This window comes from Gavia stellata, chromosome 10 (assembly GCF_030936135.1).
Source record: "Gavia stellata isolate bGavSte3 chromosome 10, bGavSte3.hap2, whole genome shotgun sequence".
In the NCBI taxonomy this organism is placed as follows: domain Eukaryota; kingdom Metazoa; phylum Chordata; class Aves; order Gaviiformes; family Gaviidae; genus Gavia; species Gavia stellata.
In genome coordinates, this window is record NC_082603.1 from 36,571,644 (window position 1) to 36,591,934 (window position 20,291).

General features: G+C 45.2%; 1 protein-coding gene across 1 annotated transcript in view; it reads right to left on the reverse strand.

Annotated features, from left to right (window-relative positions):
* ERICH3 (glutamate rich 3) overlaps window positions 1-9,613 on the reverse strand; it is a 36,369-nt gene extending 26,756 nt beyond the window's left edge. Inside the window, exons 1-7 of the mRNA XM_059822230.1 lie at window positions 9,522-9,613; window positions 5,841-5,934; window positions 4,291-4,416; window positions 3,661-3,732; window positions 1,707-1,835; window positions 961-1,044; window positions 309-464 (exon numbers count right to left, since the gene is read on the reverse strand). Coding sequence (XP_059678213.1) covers window positions 309-464; window positions 961-1,044; window positions 1,707-1,835; window positions 3,661-3,732; window positions 4,291-4,416; window positions 5,841-5,934; window positions 9,522-9,613 — 753 coding nt within the window. The remainder of the gene's footprint in view (window positions 1-308; window positions 465-960; window positions 1,045-1,706; window positions 1,836-3,660; window positions 3,733-4,290; window positions 4,417-5,840; window positions 5,935-9,521) is intronic.
* Window positions 9,614-20,291: the final 10,678 nt, after the last annotated feature.

Sequence of the window (20,291 nt, forward strand, 5' to 3'; positions counted from 1 at the left end):
GCTGCTTCCCTCTCTACATAACAGAAAATCTATGTAGAGGCAGAAAATTTTGCATGCAGAGAGATTTTATACTATGAAAGGGAAGTCACCACATTTTTCCTGGCTGTGATCAAGAACTGGGCATGAGACCAGTAAGAAAATGTCTTGAAAATTAAGGGGAGGTTAAAAAGGAGAGTTTACATAAAAGCTGATAAGCATTTGGTAGGCATGTTGCCTGCAGCATACAGTTCTGGGAACTACAGTACTAAAACAGTGTTATAAAGCTGTCCCTAAAATTATATTATTTTCATAATGAAATACGGCCTCACCCCACTGGCAAACTGCTGGTCATTTTCAGGTGCGTGGCACTTTTCTTCAGAGCTTGAAGTCTTTGGTAGAGACCCTGCTGCAGCACAGCTGCGAAGTCGTCGCAGGCGAACCGAGCGTTGCGTATTTCCTGGAACTGTATTTGGTCGCAAGGGAGCCTAGAAAAGGAAAATGCTAACAGCTACAAAATCTCAGTGTATAGTTTCCAGGGCAGAGCAGCATCATTAAGAAAAAAAAAAAAATAGCACTAATCAAGATATTTGGAAGCGATGAGTGATTCTCAGGTACCTTCAGGAAACAGAATTTTCTAGTCTGCCTCTGAAGAGACAGACCCTTTTACGTATCTCTAACTGAGCATCCAAAAACTGGAGCATCCAAAATAACTCTTGGGCATAAATCTAGGTTTTGCTACCGTCTCTTCACAGCACAGCCTTGAAGCACATAATGAACTCCTAGAAACTGTAGCAGTGTGCTGTGTTTTGGCGACTTCCGCACATGGACACTGAGAAAATGCATGACAAAAGCAAGCCTATTTTTTTGATCAATACTCAGCATTTTTCTGACTTTTTTATTTTATCTTTTGCTCGTATACCCTTCAGAACACCAGATTAAAATGTTAAAACCTAAGAAAACTGTTTAGCTGAGTTAACTCACCATCTTAGAAATGGCAGGCTCCTTGGATTGGGGTTGATGAGAAGGATATCCACCATTACAATCAACTACAGGTCCAGGTGCCCTCTGTATGGGATGGAGAGGAAAAGGTCATTCAGGACTGAAAGTCTCTCTTCAATCTGCACCAATTATCATTACTGAAATGGAGAACCAGTTAAAACTGGACTATATATTTGATCTTTGACCTCAGATTTTAGTATCCCTGTATTTCAAGAGTACATTAACATTCTTTCTCTGCCTGTTAACAGAGAGTAAGGCTCCTGAGTCAGAGCTCCAAAGCACGGCCTTCTGGAAAGAGCTTTAGCCTTACTGCATCCCTTCAGCTCTGTTTTCTAAAAGACCTCCATTGCTTGCAGGGTTTTACAACATCTGTAAACTTGCCTACAACCACAGTATTCACTGACAATACTTAATGTACTGATACTGGCCTAACCTTGGCTGATAAGGCAGATAAAAGGGAAAGGTAAAGCAGATTTATCACAAGCAAAGCTATGTTTTTTCTAAGTTCTGATGCGCCATTCCTGCAACATCAGCTTCTCGAGATTTCTCTTTAATGACACAATCCTGCAAACAGGAAATCAGCCTCAAGGGATGAAGGATGAGGCCCTAATCTGGAACAACCAGGGCAGTCAATGCTCTAGACTAAGCAGAGATGTCATAGGTATACGTGCACGCTTTCGGCTGTGTGTGCTTACATTAAAGCATATAGAGTATTTGGTGAAACTCACCAGTTGTGAGTGACCAGCTGGTTCTCCAGCCACTGGAGGACGGGGCCTATAATGATTTCTCGGACCAAGAGGTGGATGTGGGGAGCGCACAGGGCTAGCACCTTCCACTGATCTTCTGAACTGCTCCACCTAGAAGAATAGAAGTTCATGTCTCTGAGGTACTAAATACTCTTAACAGCAATGTCTGAGCTTGCCTTCCGTCTGTCTTTCGTTGGACAGCTATGACCATCAAATTGCCTAGACCCGACGGAACACCTGGTTAAGGAAGGAAAGGTAATCAAGGGGAGAAGGAGAGAGGGACGAGGGAAATTATTTGTTCCCATCTCTGATTCATTTCCCTGCAGCCCTCTCCAGCTGCAGATCCCCCAAAATTCAATTCATCTGCCTGTTTCTGTGTATCTCCCACTTCTTGGTTTGGTTGAAGGTCTCTTTCTTCTTTAATCTTGAGTGCATCTGCCACTTCCTTGCTCTGACTGCTGCCCCTCCCTACCTTTTCTTCTCAAAAGCTCCACACTGGGCTGACTACCCTTCTGGAAATAGATAGCTATGGTTCTCATCCTCCCTTGTCCAGTCATCTGTCTTTCTCCTTTCCTTTTAGATTAGCTACTCAGCTGAACTCACTCAATGTATGAGTTGAGAATTAAATTACACTGCTAATTCAAGCCAGGTTCCTGTGTTCCAGTGTGGCATCACAGCAAAGATACAGATCACGTATCTGCAGGTGTCTCCCTTACACTTGTCACTAAAGGAAGCAGTTTTGATTTATGTTCCAAAATTATCCAAGTCCAGAATCCCTTCAAAGGGTGCCTTAGCCACTGCTTCCACTGTGGCGACTTTCTACCAGCAGGAGTTCAGTCAGTAAATAATGCCTTTGCAATTACCATAGTGATCAGTGTTTTTCGTTAAAATCTCCTCCTTTCTTTACCTGATGAATAGCTCATAAATGTATTATTTAAAATTAAAAAGATTTTACATTGTTCTTCAACTACTCAAAGAAGCAGCTAGCTTCTCAATGCATTCTTTTCGATGTATGCAGCCTCCTAATAAAGAAATAAGATGTTGAGTGTACTTCAGCCAAAATGAGAACAACTTTTCCCATGTGAGTCCAAGTGACTTCATGGGGAGAAGAACCATTGAATTCGGTGGGATTTCCGTGACTCTAACAACTACAGGATCAAGCTCTAGCTACATGACACCGAAGTGAAGACTTCTGAAACCTCTTTTCGTTACTTACATGCTGGTTCTGCTAAACATCATGTGGAGAGGCAAACGACTGAAAATGTGAGCTCAGTGCTCAGCAGCAGTCAAAAGCAGATAGTGTCTAGAATTACGAAGAGAAGAACTGCAACATGTATCTTAAATTATTCATCCAGTTCTGGTTCCCCATTTCAAAACAGAAACAGTACAACTAGAAAAGGTACAAAAATGGCAACAGTAATGAGAAGCCTGGAATGGCTCATGTATGAAGGATTCAATAGGCTGAGGGTCTTCAGCTTGGAAAACTGAGAAAGAATATGAAAAAGGTACATAAAACCACAAATGCTTTGGAAAAGGGGAACAGTTATTACCTTTTTTCATAACAAGAACAATGGAGCATCAAACAGAATTATCAGACAGCAGATACATTAATTATTGTGCAGAAATGCAAGGAAGTACGATTTCATCCAAGTCACAATTAAGTTCCACAACCAAGAACACTACAGAACCAAAATAAGAAGTCGATTCAAAAGGAATCATGTGCATGAATGGAAGTTCCTGAACTGCTGGACAGAGGAAGAAGGAGATGTAACCTAGGGCAGGACCATCCTCTACTTGCCTGTTTCTTGTACTTTTTCCATAAACATCAGAGACGGGACACTTGGCTCAATGAATCTCTGGCCTGAGTCATGGCTGTTATTTAACACAGGGCAAAACTGCTGCGTCCTATCAGTACTTGGTAGCACTCAAGCCTTACCTTGATTTTCTGCACCCTGTCCTTCCTCAGAGAATTTTCAAGTTTCCTTTTCATTTCCAGCTGATGATGACGCTATCAATGTACAAGAAAGACAAATCTCATTAATGGACATTATGAGGTGTCAGCAAATGTAAGAACACTTGCTTCTGTTCTGTTTATCACTTGCCTGCTCCCTAGTCGTTACCCTCATTGAGCCCTATTATGAAACTTCTATTGATTCAGTTCATTTGCATTACACCTGTGTATATTAGCATTGGCAAGGGAACAACTGAGCATTTGTAAAGTTGTAAGGACCAACTCCATTCTTGATACATAACAGGAATGCGCCCAAACTTTCTTAAGCAAACTAGCCCTGTGAATACCATCCCATAATCTGATGACTGCCAAAGTGCAGTAAGTGAGCCAGGACAGGGTATGTCTAATGACAGTACGGTTTAACAACTAGAGACCAGTGGAGGTTTCATGTGAGGGATGTCAAGCACAAAGATTGTCCTTTTTCCCAGCAGGAGAGAGCCTTTCAGGGGAGCATGAGTGCACAGCTATGGAAAACACGCCGGTACAAGTTAACAGCCACTGGCTGTCAGGAGGGAAGTATCTGAAAAGGCTTACACATCACTAGTAAATGCATACCTCCATGTCATGGATCTTACGAAATATGAGCCGAGCCAGGCACTCCTGTATGTGTCTTTGGTGATCCCTCCTCATCGCATTTAGCTGGTATTCTTTCTGAGATATTATTCTTCCACTCCTTGAGATCTGCCATAAACAAATATAATGTAACCAAAAAGAAGAGGAGAAGACAGAATAAAGTATGTTTTTAAACAGAGTGCTATTTCCCAGAACAACTACTTTCTCTTCTTGGTTAGCTACCACCTCTGCTTCTGCCATGGTGCTGGAACTCGCCTTCCCAGCACAGAATTGTAGTTTCTTTGACCCCATGGACCCCATCAGCCAAATGAAAAGAGCAGCAGTCACATTTTCTAACAGTTGAGGGCTCAGCCTTACTCTTCATGGGCCATTGCCCGCCAGTGGAGCGGAATTAAATACTTGCCTTCCTGCTGCGTAAGGGTTGCATCTGCCTGTGCTAAAGTCACCTAGGAGTGCATAAGTATTTTTAAAAATATTCAGCACATTCACCTTTACCAAATCCTTCAGTTCTCCATTAAACACTTTTGAAAAATAACACTGAAGCTATTTAAGCAGCTACTAGAGTCAAAGGTGCTTAGATTTCACCATTTAAAAAACCTAAGAGAATCAGTATGATTCTGTATATTTGCAAACTGAATGATTTTGCAGAGGCAAACTCCAGTGAGCAAAAAGAAATATGGAGCAAAGACATAAAAACATTCTGAATTTATCAAAACATCTCCATGAAATACCTTCTTCTGCCTGAATGTGAAATACAAGCAGATTGACAAACATTCTCACATCACTGTGATTGTGCAGTAACACAGTGCCGTATGTAACAGCTTACTGAAACTGCGTTACTGAGCAGAAGCTCAGGGCTAAGCCAAGGCTCTCCAATATTTACATACATCATCAATCCATGTCAGCCACTCCTCCCAGTTTCACACAGATAAGCATTATGACTGTTGCATTACAGAAGGTGCAATGGAAGCTTAAGCTTGATATTCTATGGAGTATGGCCTCCATGTTGACTGTTAGCACACCACTTCTAGTGTGGAATAATCATCCACCAGCAGCCCCCATGCTAGCATCTTCATAGACCCAGGTGGCCCTGGGACCTTGATGTCCTGAAACATGCTCAATGCCAGCTACAGCATTTCCTCAGTTGTCACCAGTGTCTTCAAAACCACTTAGCACATGGAGCTAAGCTCCAAGCTCAGTTTTGTCTTTCTGTCATTCTGATTTCAGTAGTGCAGCCTTAAACACCACAGCCCTGTGTCCCTGCGATATCTAGCTGACCAACGGTAGATAACAATGCAGTGGGAAATGCTTGGATTAAAGAAACCTGCCCTCAGTCTCAGTGTGATTGTGTGGATTTGATCTGGCACAGCGTAATTTCATGCATTTCGCTAGCTGGTTGAATTCTTACCAATGACAACACATACCTCTAACAAATAAACAACAGAACCATCAGTGGTTTGACTTGTGCAATGTTAAAAGAAACAAAGAATTCTTTTCTTTTTTTCTCAGAAAAGGAAACTTTTCAATCTCACCAGTCCTGATCTCCGAAGATGTCGTCTCATCCTGATATTGCTGAAATATCCAGCCAGGTGTTTGTCTGTAAGGCTATTGTAGGTTGCCAGAAGTCTGAAATAAAATCAGTACAGATGCATATAATCCCCTTGACATCCAAATTATTACAGCTTAAGTATAAAGACTTACCCAAGAATTTGCTGCACAAAATGCTGTCTTGATGAATCATGCCCAGCGTTTGTCAGATAAACACCCATTAGATTATGTAAAAGCAACATCTTACTGCCTCTGGAAGATTCATATCAGAAACAAGTAACTTCTACGTAAGATACAGCAGCTCAGCACCAAACGGCGTACCACCACCGAGGCACAGGGTCCGACAGAGCCCGGCCCTGAAAGCCTTCTCCAAGACCAACTCCCACAACAGCCTCCTCAGATAATAAACTCTGCCCTTCAACAGGTCAGTACCTTGCCATACAACATTGGGAGCTGGATTCCTGGCTGAGTCCAGCAGGCGTGGACCCCAGCTCCCTCGCCGCCCTGCCATGGGCCCTGTTGGAAGTGCATCAGTATTCGGTACACCACGGGAGAGAGCGACGTCCCAGAACCCCTGCATCACTGCACGCCTTCCACTGCCCCAACACATGCCCCATGCTCCCCTTCCTTCTGCCACCTCCTAACTGGTGATAGATATGGCAGCGACGGAGTTTCTGGCAGCTTTTGCAAAGACCTGTAAGAATAACCTGGGTTGGGAGTGATCTCCAGAGGCTATCTAGTCCAGCTCCAGGCATACCAAACTTTACCTACGCAAAGGAATTTGCCTGTGGTCTTCATGGCCAGCTCTCAGCTGTTACTGTCTGGTATCGAACAAAAACAATTGCTTTCCTCCGTCTGCTTAGGTTAGCTGAAACTGCTAGCACCAAAACATATTTTTAGGACAGGACACCGTTTCCATAGTATTTTCGCTGGCTTGAAAGTTAGCATACACATTATTAACTTGGGTGCAAATCTTTGCTCTGATGAGGACTACTTATGTGTGTTTTCAGCCAAAGCCTCCTTCAGTATCCATATTTCCACCCATTTTTTATGGCAATTTCCTCTTCCTTAATGTTCCCACCATCAGAAGGACTGCATATCAAGCTCGTAACTTGAAACACCTACACAGAAAACTAAGTGGCTTCACTTTCAGGTGTCAAAAAATACACTTAAGTCTTCCCTCCTGTTTTGAACCGTTTGGGATTCAGCTACGTGTCTGTTCAAATGTTGCCTGGTCAACGACGAATTTGTTCATGAACAAAAAAGCCTGTTTCAAAAAACCGTTCTCCATTTGGCCTTTAGACCAACAGAACTCACAAACCACTCGGGAAAACTAATCCACGACAGCAAGATTAGGGGCTGCCCTGTCTATTTCGGGGACCATTTATTCGAACGCAACAGTGACTCTAGAATATTATTTACTAAACAGCCAAGAACGCTTATCCCACAAACATATTTGTAAATTCAATTGCACAAAACTTGTACAGGGCAAGATTCGTAACTTCTGTGGTATTTACAGGCTAGAAAGCATATGTTACTGTAGTATGTTTTTCCTGGCTGTTGCCATATGGCAACAGTTCGTCTGAAGTGCAACTTGCATTGATGAGAATACTTCTTTTCTTCCCTCTCTAAATACAGCTACTACATTTTACCAAAAATCATCAGATCTACTCTATGTGACCAATTTGCTCAAGCTAAACAAAAAAGCAAATGTACTCTGCAGGAAACTGAAGAGTTTGCACAAAAGCACGCTCAACCTACCACCTTTTCACCACCTCGGTCTTTCTGTGGAGAGTATGCTTTCTGCTGGAAGGACAGGAACAAGTCCTCATCCAAACTAGGGCATCAGCAGACAGCTAAGTGGTGAGAGCCAGTGCCTCTCTCTCAGGAACCCAGCCCCTCCTGGGTTAGAAAGCACAGACACTGGGCAACTCACTGCTCAGTTCAGCACCGGCCTGCGCAGGTCAAAGCTAAAGACCTGGATCTCTTTTGCCACACCGCACTCTCAAGATTTTAAAGAGACCAACCAGCCGGTACTACAACGGCTCTAGACTGCTGTCCGGTCTAAAAGACTCCTGGGACGACGCTGCTGTAGTGCCCAGAATGGTCGGGCTACACTACCTTCTGCTAAGCTTTTCCCCTTTAAAGACCCTGACGTAGGGGTGCACAAGTCCTCTTCTGTATCCAGAGCAATAAAAATGGGCCCAACAGGAAATGCAAGAACCTCTCAAGTCTTTTCCAGTTCCCAAGTCAACATAGTAATGATTCTCCTTAACGCATACATTGAACAATCCAAAGTGGACAAATTGCATCTCTCTTCTATTTATTGGGGAAAAACTGCAAGACCAACAAACATGGAGAACCAGACCACGCAGACTGCCGAAGCAAGGCCCTCCCCTGCTCTACCCAAGAAATGTCATGCATCTCTGGAAAGCCAACAGAGCTAAATCGTCGCAGCTACCAAAGAGCAGAGCTTCCAAAAATTGAAGCTAATATATGAGAGATGAACACAAAACCTGAAGCATCCATAATTAGCAGATATATTTTTAAATAGTTCCTAGCACAACCTGATCTTACTTCATCCTCTGGCAAACAAGACAAATAACAAAGTAAGTGGCAGTAGGCTAAGTTTTTAATACTCTAAATCCATTTGCATTTGTAAAATGTATACACTCAGATACATATTGCACAATGCGTTCAGTCTGACCTTCGGGCTCTCTAGGCAGGATACAGTTTAATTACACAACAAGAGATTGACCTCTTTTGTTTCTTTGGCTTTGAATTTAAATGCCACTGTACCTCTATTACATATCTTTCAAAGGGATAATTACAATAAATCTATTGCTAGGCTGAGTTACCACGCACAAAAGTATACTCAAGGAAAGAAAGAACAATAAAGTAATAAATAAATAAATAAATAAATAAATAAAACCCCCCAAAAAACCCAAAGAAATCATGGATTTACAGGACTTTTATCTGGGGTTTCACAATAATCTCACAGGTAGCCTACCAACAATAAATTAAACTTTAAACAAACAATTTTGCTTATCCCGTTACGCATGTTGATTAAACACTGGTACTACAGCAACTGTTCTACATTACTTTTTTAATCCACTCTTTGCATTTGCATTTGAAACCACCAGATTACATCAACTGTACTAAGTATTGACTTATGGTATCACCTGGCAATTGCATACGGAGGCAGAGGAGAAACTAATCCAATTCCTTTTCATTTGCTTCCTTCCATCTAATATTTTATGGACCATATAACTAGTCAAAATGCAACAAAATGAGCACAGTCATGTAGCAACTCTAGTTTCAAAGAAGTCTCTGTACATGCATTTTCTCATTTAAATTATGAACAGGCTGGTCCTCAAAAATGCTGAAGTAAATTCAAAGTTCAAAAGGGTATTGGAGGAAATAAGGAAATGTTTGGGGCCTGAATCAAAGCCCATTAAACCACTGGGAAGAATGCAACTGGATACGCTGGGCTTTGGCAGAGCCACACTGCCAAGAGAAGCCTGAGCTCTCTGCCCAGGCGAATGCCTCTGTCGTCAAGAGAGCCAGCGCAGACAGAGCCACGCAGAACACCCCGGGCACCGACTCGAACTCAGATTTAAATCACGTGCAGTAAGCAGGGGCTGGCCCTGCAAGCCTGTGCTCACCTGGAGCTTCTGCCAGTTTTCACGCTTATTTCAGCTGACCGGTTCGCCCTCCCCCAGTAGGTTTTAGGCACGTTTAGTTGGGAGCGGGCCATAGTGGGACTATGCTTGGGCTTGGCCCAAACCCCTCTGGAGCACCCCACTGACACCTACGGACCAGACCCGTTCGGTGCTCCAGCGCATGGGTGCAGGCGTACTTGCCAGTCTAAGGGCGGCCAGGGTGAGACCTCATCCTCCGAATGGAGTCTGTGCTGTGCACTCAGAAACACGCAACTTACTGTCAAGCCTAAGCTCCAGATGAGACCCGTGCTGCCTTGTGCCCACAGATGACTATGGCACAGACGTGTGCAGTGCTGGGAGAAGGGCACAAGCGGCACCCTCTCATGGTCCCCCCATTCAGCAGCCCAAGCACTACTTCCTTTCGGTCTTTGCTGACTGGCAGGTCATGCCTGGAGACAAAATTCGGAATGCTGCTTACCAATGACAAGGGGGAAACAGGCAGGAAGATGATTCGGAAAAGATGCAGTCACAGAACTGCTGCAACACAGATTTGGGTTCATTGTCTGCTTCACGGAACAATGCAACCTCTAACTTCTGGGGCGTTTCCCTAACAGCGAGTTACCTGAGAAATGTCATGGATTACCCAGCCTGAGGACTGCCAGAAACAAGCTCTTCAGCAAAGCAGACCATTGGTCTCATTTATTCTTCTGCTCCTGCACACATTATCAACAGAAGGATAATACAAGTTCACGTCTGGGAACAGGCAGAATGGAGCCACAGAAACCAAAAGAGCCACAATTTATTTTGCTTTAAAAACCAAAAGCCAAAGTAAAACCCTCATCAGTCCAAAACGCCCAGGGAGAATTACGTTTGCAGCTGTGGGGAGTCCAGCTGTGCAGATGACAGAGTACTCAAAACACAAACATACCAGAACTGATGACTAGGAGTTTAGTAAATTAAGGAACTGTCCACTTGGAACTCTGTGTTCTACAGGATTTTCACTGCATTCTCATTGCCCTGTTATTTATTAACAGTACCTGATTTTATCAGCTTACACTGCACAATGCAGTGTATGCAGAGCCAGTGCAGTGTATCGCAATGATTTTTAAGACCGCTCTTACTCATTTGAAAGGATATCAGGACAAAGTCACAGTAGGCGTCCTACGTTAGTTTTGTAAAGCAAATCTTCACAGTTAATAATTTACAGTGCAATTAAATCAGTGACTGCTCACCAAAGAAATAATCTAAGAGAGCACCGAAGCTTTAGTTGTTGATTGGTAGAGTCGTAGGGAATTACAGCCCCCGCGTTGTATGCTACAGCTGGAGTTTTTTGCCACTCCGCTCAAACAAACAGTCCTGCCCCAATGGAAACCATTCCTCACTGTAACAAGCTACTGGATCTTGCCCTCTTTCTGCTGGGGATGTAAACGAGAACGGCTTGTCCAGCTTTCAGACAGAACAAACCTAACCACTGCCTGTCAACCACAAAGAGCAAGTTCAACATCCCACAGGGCAGGGGCACCTGCCCGGCGTGTTCTGTTTGGGAGAAAAGGCTGCTCTTAGGAGGTCTTCCAGATACCTGGCCGCTCTCCACCATTCCCTCCCTAAGGAAGTTCTTCAGCCACCATGAGGTATATCCCACTTCCAAAAATAATGCTGTCAGGGTCTCCAGAGAGGTAAGCAGATGGTGGCAAAGCCGTTTTCTGCAAAACCGGAATTCGGCATTGAATCCTGAAGGTAAGGACTCTGTGAATCCTAGTTGGGAATGGCCTAACAGGCACACGTGGCCCTAGCAACCCACAGATGGTACAGTTCCACAACAGAGAACAGGGTTTTGCCATCTACCCGCCAGTACAGGCATTCAGAAGATAACTGCTGCCCTTATGACACTATCCAGCATAAGCGCTTATTTTGTTTGATGCCTCCAAGCTTAAGCCGAGTGCATATGGGCAGTGACTATGCCGTGCTTGGGTTCCTCTCTCTCTGAGAAAGAGAGCCATCTATTCAGAAGATGATAAGCCAGGGAAACAATCCCCCGTCTCCACAAAAGGAGGCTCTTACTTTGTCAGGAGACAGGGCTGTAACACTTGTGAGCTGACCCTTCCGACCACAGGCCTTAGACCATGGCCCTCCTCCAACAACGGGAAGCTGCTGCCGTGCAGCTGGGTCACGGACCGACCCTCGGCTGTACCGCCGCTGGGCTTCACCTCGAGGCAGCTCTGGCCTCCGTGTTTATTAATGTCAACGACTCCCGCTGTGCTTATGAGAAACCATGCTGGAACACAACTACTGAACCAAAACTCACTGAAGTCAGCAGATGACTTGGAATTTTGACGGAGCTTTGGATTCTAACAATAATTACTTGGTTTATTCCAAGCCCACAAAACCCTTAAGCACATGTACAGTTTTACTCAGGTGGTAGCCAAGGGAGAGGCCACAGTCTCTCCAAATCACACTGTATCTCTGCTTAAATACTTGCCGGACCCCTTCAGCCCTGACCATCTGACCTCAATGAGACCACCGGTCATCTTGCTGCACGGACACACAGGTCACACCCACCCGGGGTTTTTTTCCACAAGCCTCATGCTGTTTTTTCTACTCTTCGTCTAACCGGAACTATTTAACTGCCAAACCGCTGAGGATTCTTTGCCCAGATACTCAGTGAGAATTACTTTATTTTATGAATACTTTGCCCCAGGGGATGATCACCAAGCTCAAAGGCATCCGTAGATCTAACGAACAGATAGAAATTAGCTTGCTCGGCCGGTACCCAAAGACAGCCATGATACTCTGGAAGGCAAACAGTGGCTCACCCAACACTGCCTGAACGCGGTACAGGACCCTGAGAAAGTTCAGCAAGGACAGATGGAAGTCCTGCACCCAGGAAGGAATAACCCCGTGCAACAGCACAGGCTGGAGATGGCCGGGCTGGGCAGCAGCTCTGCTGGAAAGGACCGACCAGTCCCAAGGGGCACAAGCTGGACGCGAGCCAGCCGCGTGCCCAGGCAGCGAGGACGACCAGCAGCATCCCGGGCTGAATTAAGAGCGCAGCCAGTAGGAGGGACGCGATTGTCCCCTTTCCTTGGCACGCCCGAGACCCCATGTGCACTGCTGTGCCCATCCTCTTCGAGGAAGGCATGGATGCACTGGAGCGAGTTCAGGGATGGCCAGCGGGATGGGGGAGCTGGAGCAGGCATCCTGGGAGGAGAGGCTGAAGGGGCCGGCGCAGCCTGAGCAGGGGCGGCTCCGGGTCCCACAGCAGCCTGCCAGGGCCTGGGTGGGCACGGAGAAGACGGAGCCAGAGGAGGGACAACGGATACAAGGTGAAAGACAAGGGGCTGAGGCAGGTCTAATGAAAACATTTCTCCTCAGGAGGAGGGCCAGGCAGGGGAGGAGGCGCCCAGGGGGGTGTGCGGTTCCCACCCGCGGAGGTTTTCAGTATCAGTCTGGATCAAGTAACCTGGTCTGATCTCACAGCTAACCCAGTGCGCAGGAGACTGGGCTACAGACCTCCTGCAGTCTCCTCCAGAGGGAATTACGCTGTGATCCTACGACTCATTTGGCTGCTGTACTAGGCTAGCGCTGTTTGACGGTTTCCAGAAGGGAAGTGGGTTACATCCAGTCTGTGAGGAGCAGGGGCAAACCCTACATGTGTTAGCCTCTCCCCATCCACTTCAGCAAGCTCTCTGTAAGTCACAGCTCTGTAATTTTCACCGTTTTCCATGTCAGATGCAGATTGGAGGTATTCCTTGAAAAACCTGCAAAGTGAATGCAACCAGCCACGGCATAATTGTTTCCCGAAAACTGAATTAACAAACACCATCCAGAGTCCAGAAGTGCTTTACGTAGTAACTAGAGTGAAACCGTATTCCAAGAATAAGGTTCTAAGTATTTTGTCTGAAGTTCTATATATTTCTTCATGAAAGAGATTTTCATGCACAGCACTTATTCAAAGGTTTTTAGCTAATCAAATCATGCTACAGGTTCCCATCTCGAACACAACTAGACATGGAAATGGGAGCCAAAAGACTCCTGTTCTGCTACTGATCGGTTGCGTGACCGTGAGCAAGTTGTGTCGTCGTTCCGTTACTCAGAGCATCACCCGCTAAACCAGGTGTCAAATTTTGGCATGGAGATGAAGATCTGCAGAGGACCTCAGTTCCTCAGAATCTGTAATTCACATCATCTCGGGGAAGTTTGGATACTCTGAAACTCACAGCCTGCGGGTCTGAAGTCGGAGGACAGCAAAGGGAAATGCCTGAAGTCACAGGGGCCCCATCCCCGTGACCCCACCCAGCCGCTCCCAGAGTGGGGCAGTTACCTCGGCGGAGGACTCGGATCCAGGGAGGATCCAGGGAGGATCCAGGGAGGCCCGGGCTTAACAGGCGCTCACCTCGCGCAGGCTGAGGGGCACCTCCCGGGCTCCCCGGCTGCAAAGGTCGGAGCAGCCCGACTCCCCACAAAGGGAACGTCCAAAACCACCGTCCTACCCACGCTGGAGCGCGAGAAAACGCCCTGAGGTCTTTCAAGGTGTCCGAGGCACTTAACTCCATGTCACTCTTCCCACAGAACTCAAAAGGCAGAGAACGCTTCCACGAGAGCAGCCGCCCAGCGCCCCTTGTTGCGGGCAGGCCGTGGGGCTGCGCGGGGGCCGTCACCCCGGGGCACACGGGGGGCAGCCCGGCGGCCCAGGTCACCCGCAGCGAGGCGCCGCGCCGCCCCACTCACCCCTTCCGCGGACAACTCATGGCTGCGGCGGCGGCGGACGTCCCCGAGGGTCCCGGCACTACCGTCCGCGTCTCCGCGCGTCGCTAGGATACGGCGGGGGCGCCGCGGGTGGGCGGGGCTCCCGGCTCCCGGCCGCCAATGGCAAGAGCGCGGCCCGGCCCGCGCGCGTGGCGGCGCCGCCGGGGGGTTCCGCGCCCCCGCAGAATCCCGGAATCCCGGAACCGTAGAATCACGGAATCACTCATAGAATCACTAAGGTTGGAAAAGACCTGCCAGATCATCAAGTCCGAGCTGTCGGGTAAAGGGAAGGGGAAGGGGAAAAAGAGGGAAGGGGAAGGGGAAAAAAGAGGGAAGGGGAAGGGGAAAAAAGAGGGAAGGGGAAGGGGAAAAAAGAGGGAAGGGGAAGGGGAAAAAAGAGGGAAGGGGAAGGGGAAAAAAGAGGGAAGGGGAAGGGGAAAAAAGAGGGAAGAGGAAGGGGAAAAAAAGAGGGAAGGGGAAGGGAAAAAAAGAGGGAAGGGGAAGGGAAAAAAAGGGAAGGCGAAGGAAAAAAAAGGGAAGGCGAAGGAAAAAAAAGAGGGAAGGGGAAGGGAAAAAAAGAGGGAAGGGGAAGGGAAAAAAAGAGGGAAGGGGAAGGGGAAAAAAGAGGGAAGGGGAAGGGAAAAAAAGAGGGAAGGGGAAGGGAAAAAAAGAGGGAAGGGGAAGGGAAAAAAAGAGGGAAGGGGAAGGGAAAAAAAGGGAAGGCGAAGGAAAAAAAAGGGAAGGCGAAGGAAAAAAAAGAGGGAAGGGGAAGGAAAAAAAGAGGGAAGGGGAAGGAGGGAGAAGGCATTTTGATAAAACACAGACCCATGAACTTAAAAATACAGCACAAGCTGATAGGATGCACAATCATTTCCAATACCCATCCTCATGCCCGTTCTTTCGGTACAAATGACAGGAAAGCTCCAAAGCACGCGTCTCAATGCTCTCTAGATTTACTCACGTAAAGGAGGTATAATCAGCCTTCCATGCTCCTATCTTTCCCTGCTTCCTTTACTTCTTGTGAGTTCAAGTTGAAGCACAAATGCCCAGGTAATGCTTTCAGGGGCCACAGCACACCTGAAGCAAGTGTAGATCCTCAGGGTGACTAAGAGTAGGGACAGCCTTCCCTCTCGGATGCACTCGCTCCAAAATGTTAAAGGACTTTACTGTCCTCAGGTCTCCTGTGGCATGATCTACCTGCACTTAATATTGGTTTGTCTTTTGTAAAGGAAGCAACTATCAAGAACATCAGTATCCTCTTGATTTTTTATCATCCCAACCCTGCAATGAAAGTCTCGTTAATTTCTTGTATCATGCTGTAGCACACGAAGAAGTCGGGAATACGCGCAGGGGACCGCATGATTACAACGGAGAGGGGATACTTTTAATGACTGGAAAGCATAGGCAGCATTTATTTGGGGCACAATGAGATTAAGAAATAGCAGCTGCTTTTCAGAACAATTCCACTCTTTTCCGTTTCAGAAACGTGCATAGCAGCAGTTTCCAGACCGTGGCACGTGTACCCAGCTGCACACTTTGAAGCCCAAACCTCGCCTGCGTATGCAAAGGCCAGCACAAAAGTGAGAGCCTGTGCAACCCTTCCCACCACCCACAGCAGCACCAAGTGGACGACCGCTGGGATCCACTGCTTCAGAAACCCCGTCTGATTAAATCAGGACAAGGTACTCAAAAACAAACAGCCTGAAAGAATTATTCTGCCTAATTCAGTTGTCTATGATCCTCATCCTCTTCCTCCATCCTTCTCCGCTCCGCCAAGGGGATGGCACGTCCTAAAAGGAGAGCTAAACCAAGGACTCTCTAGGTTGACAGATTCTCTGGAGGGGTGGCTCGCACAGATCAGATACACCTGAGTGATTAGCCAGAAATGTGTCAAATCACAGCTCTAAGAAATTCAGCTGCAGCAGCTGAAGAAGTTACCTAGCCACAGTGATTTCCCCTCCACTGGACGTTCGTGTCTCTCTAACAGAGAACGCAGCCAGGAACGCCTGTGAACGTCTCAACCGTTCCCCCTGGCAGATCACAGGGAAGGTGGGTTTGCACTAATATGCAACGCTTGGGCTACTGCAACTGAGTCATGGGCAAACCGATGTCCCCCACCTTCAGCAGGACAGAGGTGACAAGGTCTGAAGCTGCTACAACTACACCCACCAGCTGGAGCCCGACCTTATTTCTGCAACACCACCAGCAATACAATGCGCGGACTTCTCAAATACGTTATCTCCTGCCCACAGCCTGAGTGCACCCACTACAGCTTCCTCGCTCCTTCCTGCACTTCGTGTTCAGTGCTACGTCGTTATTTTCATTCACACTACTTTCTCCAAAATTAAAACAACCCCTTCCATTTGTACGATACATCAAAAATGGACAAAAGAATTAGATGTTATATTACATTTCTTCACAAAGCAGTCCAAGTTATGCTGTCTTACTCTGCTAGGTTACCTTTGTAGAGAGAAGCCTGCAACGTAATAAAAATAGAAGAACTACTCTGACACCTTCTGGTGAGTAACGAACACTACCCTTGTTAACAGCAGCAATGTGTACACAGACAAGAAAACTCTGCTCTGAATTTCATCGCTTAGCATTAGCTACAATGCAAGAGGCAGCACTAAGCAAGAAAGGAATCATGGTAAATCATAAGCCTCTCATTCATGTAATACCCTCTGGCCAAAGGCCAAATGAAAAAGAATTAAACAGTTTAAAAGAGACAATGTATAAAGAAAACATGTGGGTTTTACATGCACATCATCTCCATAATCATATCAATCATTAACTGTTACTCTTAACCTTGATATTAAGAAATGTTTTAGTTTTTCTAACAGTGTTGTCAAGTGGAATCACAGATTCCCTACATGCCATCACTGCCTCAGACTGCATTCCGCCTGGGTCAATAGGAAAAATCAGCATCTTTTACCTGAATAATGAGCTAAAAAACCACCTGCCCACATCACTGACGCTAGGTTAATCGTTCTGAAACCTTCAAATTCAGACTAAGTAGAAGTGCAGCTCCCTGCTCCTATGGGAAGTGCAACACACAAGGAAACCAGCTTCTATCCCTGGGGGCATCTGCACAGCCTCGGGGCATGAGGTATCCTACTATGCCTGGGGGGACTGGGAGGCAGGGGACCCAGCTGATGCGTTACTACAGCGGAGTCTGCCTAATCCTTCTCTTTTCAAAAGCAACTCTCTTCAAAAGCACTTACAGAAATATTAGTTTGAAATCATTAACTCCAGAAACACTCATTCTTCTTCCCTGGCAAAACAATCCATTTGATGCAATGGTTTTAACATTTCCAAGAACAAGAAACAATTAAATGACTCGATAGAATAGCAAAATGACCTCACATTCACATTTGCACAGAAGAAACAGTATTGTGGTATACCTACTTTAGAAGATGGAGCTCAGGAAGTTCACAAAACCAATTATAAGACAAGCTGCTTGAAAGAAACGAGGACTTAACTCAGTGATCCAGCATACTCCTTTAGTCCTGTGTTTAATAATGAGACTTAAAGCTATACTATCTTAACATCATCCACCCACACCAGAAATACAAATACTTATTTAAATCCTGCTGAATTAATATTGTTGGAAGAAGAATATATATCTTTGTAGAAATGTGTATCTATTTACGGTATGTTAAAAAAATTATTCACTTGTAAGTTTAAATTATCACTTGAGTAGCAGTCCCAAATAAAATTAACATGGCATTAAAACAGACCTTTCCATACCTGAAAAAGCCTGACATTGCAAACCTGAGTCTTGAACTTAGCATGGTCTCCTATCTACTACGAAGTTAATTTAAAACACAGGAGATGCATTTCCACAGGGACCAGCCTGGTGCTGGACAAAGTCTTCCTTACAGTACTTAACCTTGCATTAGAAAAACATTCCTTCCCTATTGGACTCTAAGACCTTGCTCTTTCATAATCAGTATTAATTGAATTAGTTTCATAAGCCTCACTGTAAAGATCTTCTTTCCTTTTTTGTGATATGTGCCCGGTTATTGCTCACAAGTTCATATTCTTGAAAACCATACTAATTTCCTCCCCCAACACACTACAGTTTGCACAACAATATTTGTCTCCAGGATGTCGCCTGTCTCAGACCTGAGCCTCAGTTCCCGGCTTAGAAAAATGATGAAAACACTACCCAATGAGACCTTACTAGTGCCTTTAACAAAAAGAAAACATTAATCTAGGTGTAACTGAAGGACAAATGCCACCTGTCTTTCACCTGACACCAGTCTTTCCTATCATTGATTGCTAACCCAAAAGTGAGTGTGAGCATTAGAATTAATTTTAAAATGTAGAATATGAAAAAGATTAGTATCTATACTCAGTTATTTAGAAAAAAATCAATGGTTATTATTTATCTCACATTCTCTCAAATTAGAAAATAACAACATGCAACTGGGCAAAGAACAGTTCCCAATAGTCTCTAAGCTAGCGAGATTTGAAGTAGCATGAGCACACATACTTCCACAGGTATCCTGGGAAGAACACAGCGACGCTGCCTAGGTGCGTAGGGATGGGATTAGGAAAGCTAAGGCACAGTTGGAGCTGAATTTGGTGAGGGATGCAAAGAATAATAAGAGCCTTTACAGATACCTTGGCCAGAAAAGGAAGATTAAAGAAAATGTACCACCTCCAGTAAGTAGGACAGGAGAGCTGGTGACCACCGACATGGAGAAGGCTGATGTACTCAACAATCACCTCTCCTATGAAGAAGGGCTGAGAGAGTGGGGGTTGTTCAGCCTGGAGAAGAGAAGGCTCCAGGGAGACCTTATTGCCACCTTTCAATTTGTAAAGGGGGTCTATAAGAAAGATGGAGAAAGACTTTTTTTACCACGGCCTGTATTGACAGGACAAGGGGCAATGGTTTTAAACTGACAGAGGGTAGGTTTAGGTTGGACATAAGGCAGAAATTTTTTATGATGAGGGTGGTGAGACTGGAACAGGTTACCCAGAGAAGTTGTGAATGCCCCATCACTGGAAGTGTTCAAGGTTCGGTTGGATGTGGCTTAAAGCAACCAGATCTAGTGAAAGATGTTCCTGTCGGTGGCAGGGGGGTTGGACTAGATGATCTTTACAGGTCCCTTCCAACCCAAACCATTCTACAATTCCATGATACTTCAACTATTGTTATCCAGATCAACTACAATGACACAAAAATAAGTATTTTTGATAGAGCTCTAAAGAAAATTCTCTCTTCATTTCCATCCACTTACCACAAATAATCCACTTTCCGCTAACAAGTTGCCAAAATATTTTCATCCATTTAGCATCCATGTCAGCAAGACTTCAACACGAATAGTGTCCAATTTTCTGAAAGGAGCCAATTGTTCCTAGAGGACACACGGGTAAAATAACAAATCCATTTCAGGCTCTAGAGACAAGTAGTGTGTCAGGATTTGATTCCTCCCAACCACGCACAGGACAATCATGGTCGGTTAGAGGCTTATAAAGAGACAGATTGTGGGGCCCTCTCTTAATATTTTAACAAGGGATCACAAACATAGAGGAGAAATCCAGACATTTCAAAAGATTTTGCCCATTATTTTCTTAGTTTAGACTAAGCAAAATGTCAGTAGAAATGAAGGCCTGTTCAGAAAAAAATCACAACTTAGAAAATGGTAGTGTGCTGAAGCTACCACCCTGAGGAAACTGTACATGGATTCAGAGAACGTATGCTGATTTATAATAGTACGACACCAAAAGAATCCAGACCGAATGTTAAAAAGCAAGTAACCTTCACAGCCAAAAAAACTTCTAAAAAGTCCCTGTTTAGTACGGACTCACTTTTCCTCAAAGGAACAGAAAAGCTCATCCTTGAAGTTGAGAAAACTCTTCTGCAAGTGATGACTTCACTGCTCATTAGAGAATTATATCATTAAGAGGAAATGCCTGTAATACCAAACAGAATTTTGAGTGTAAAAACTGTCAACATATCAAAGAAATTGTCATTCCTTATTTGGATTGTATTTGGAACAAGTCAACAATGTGTATACA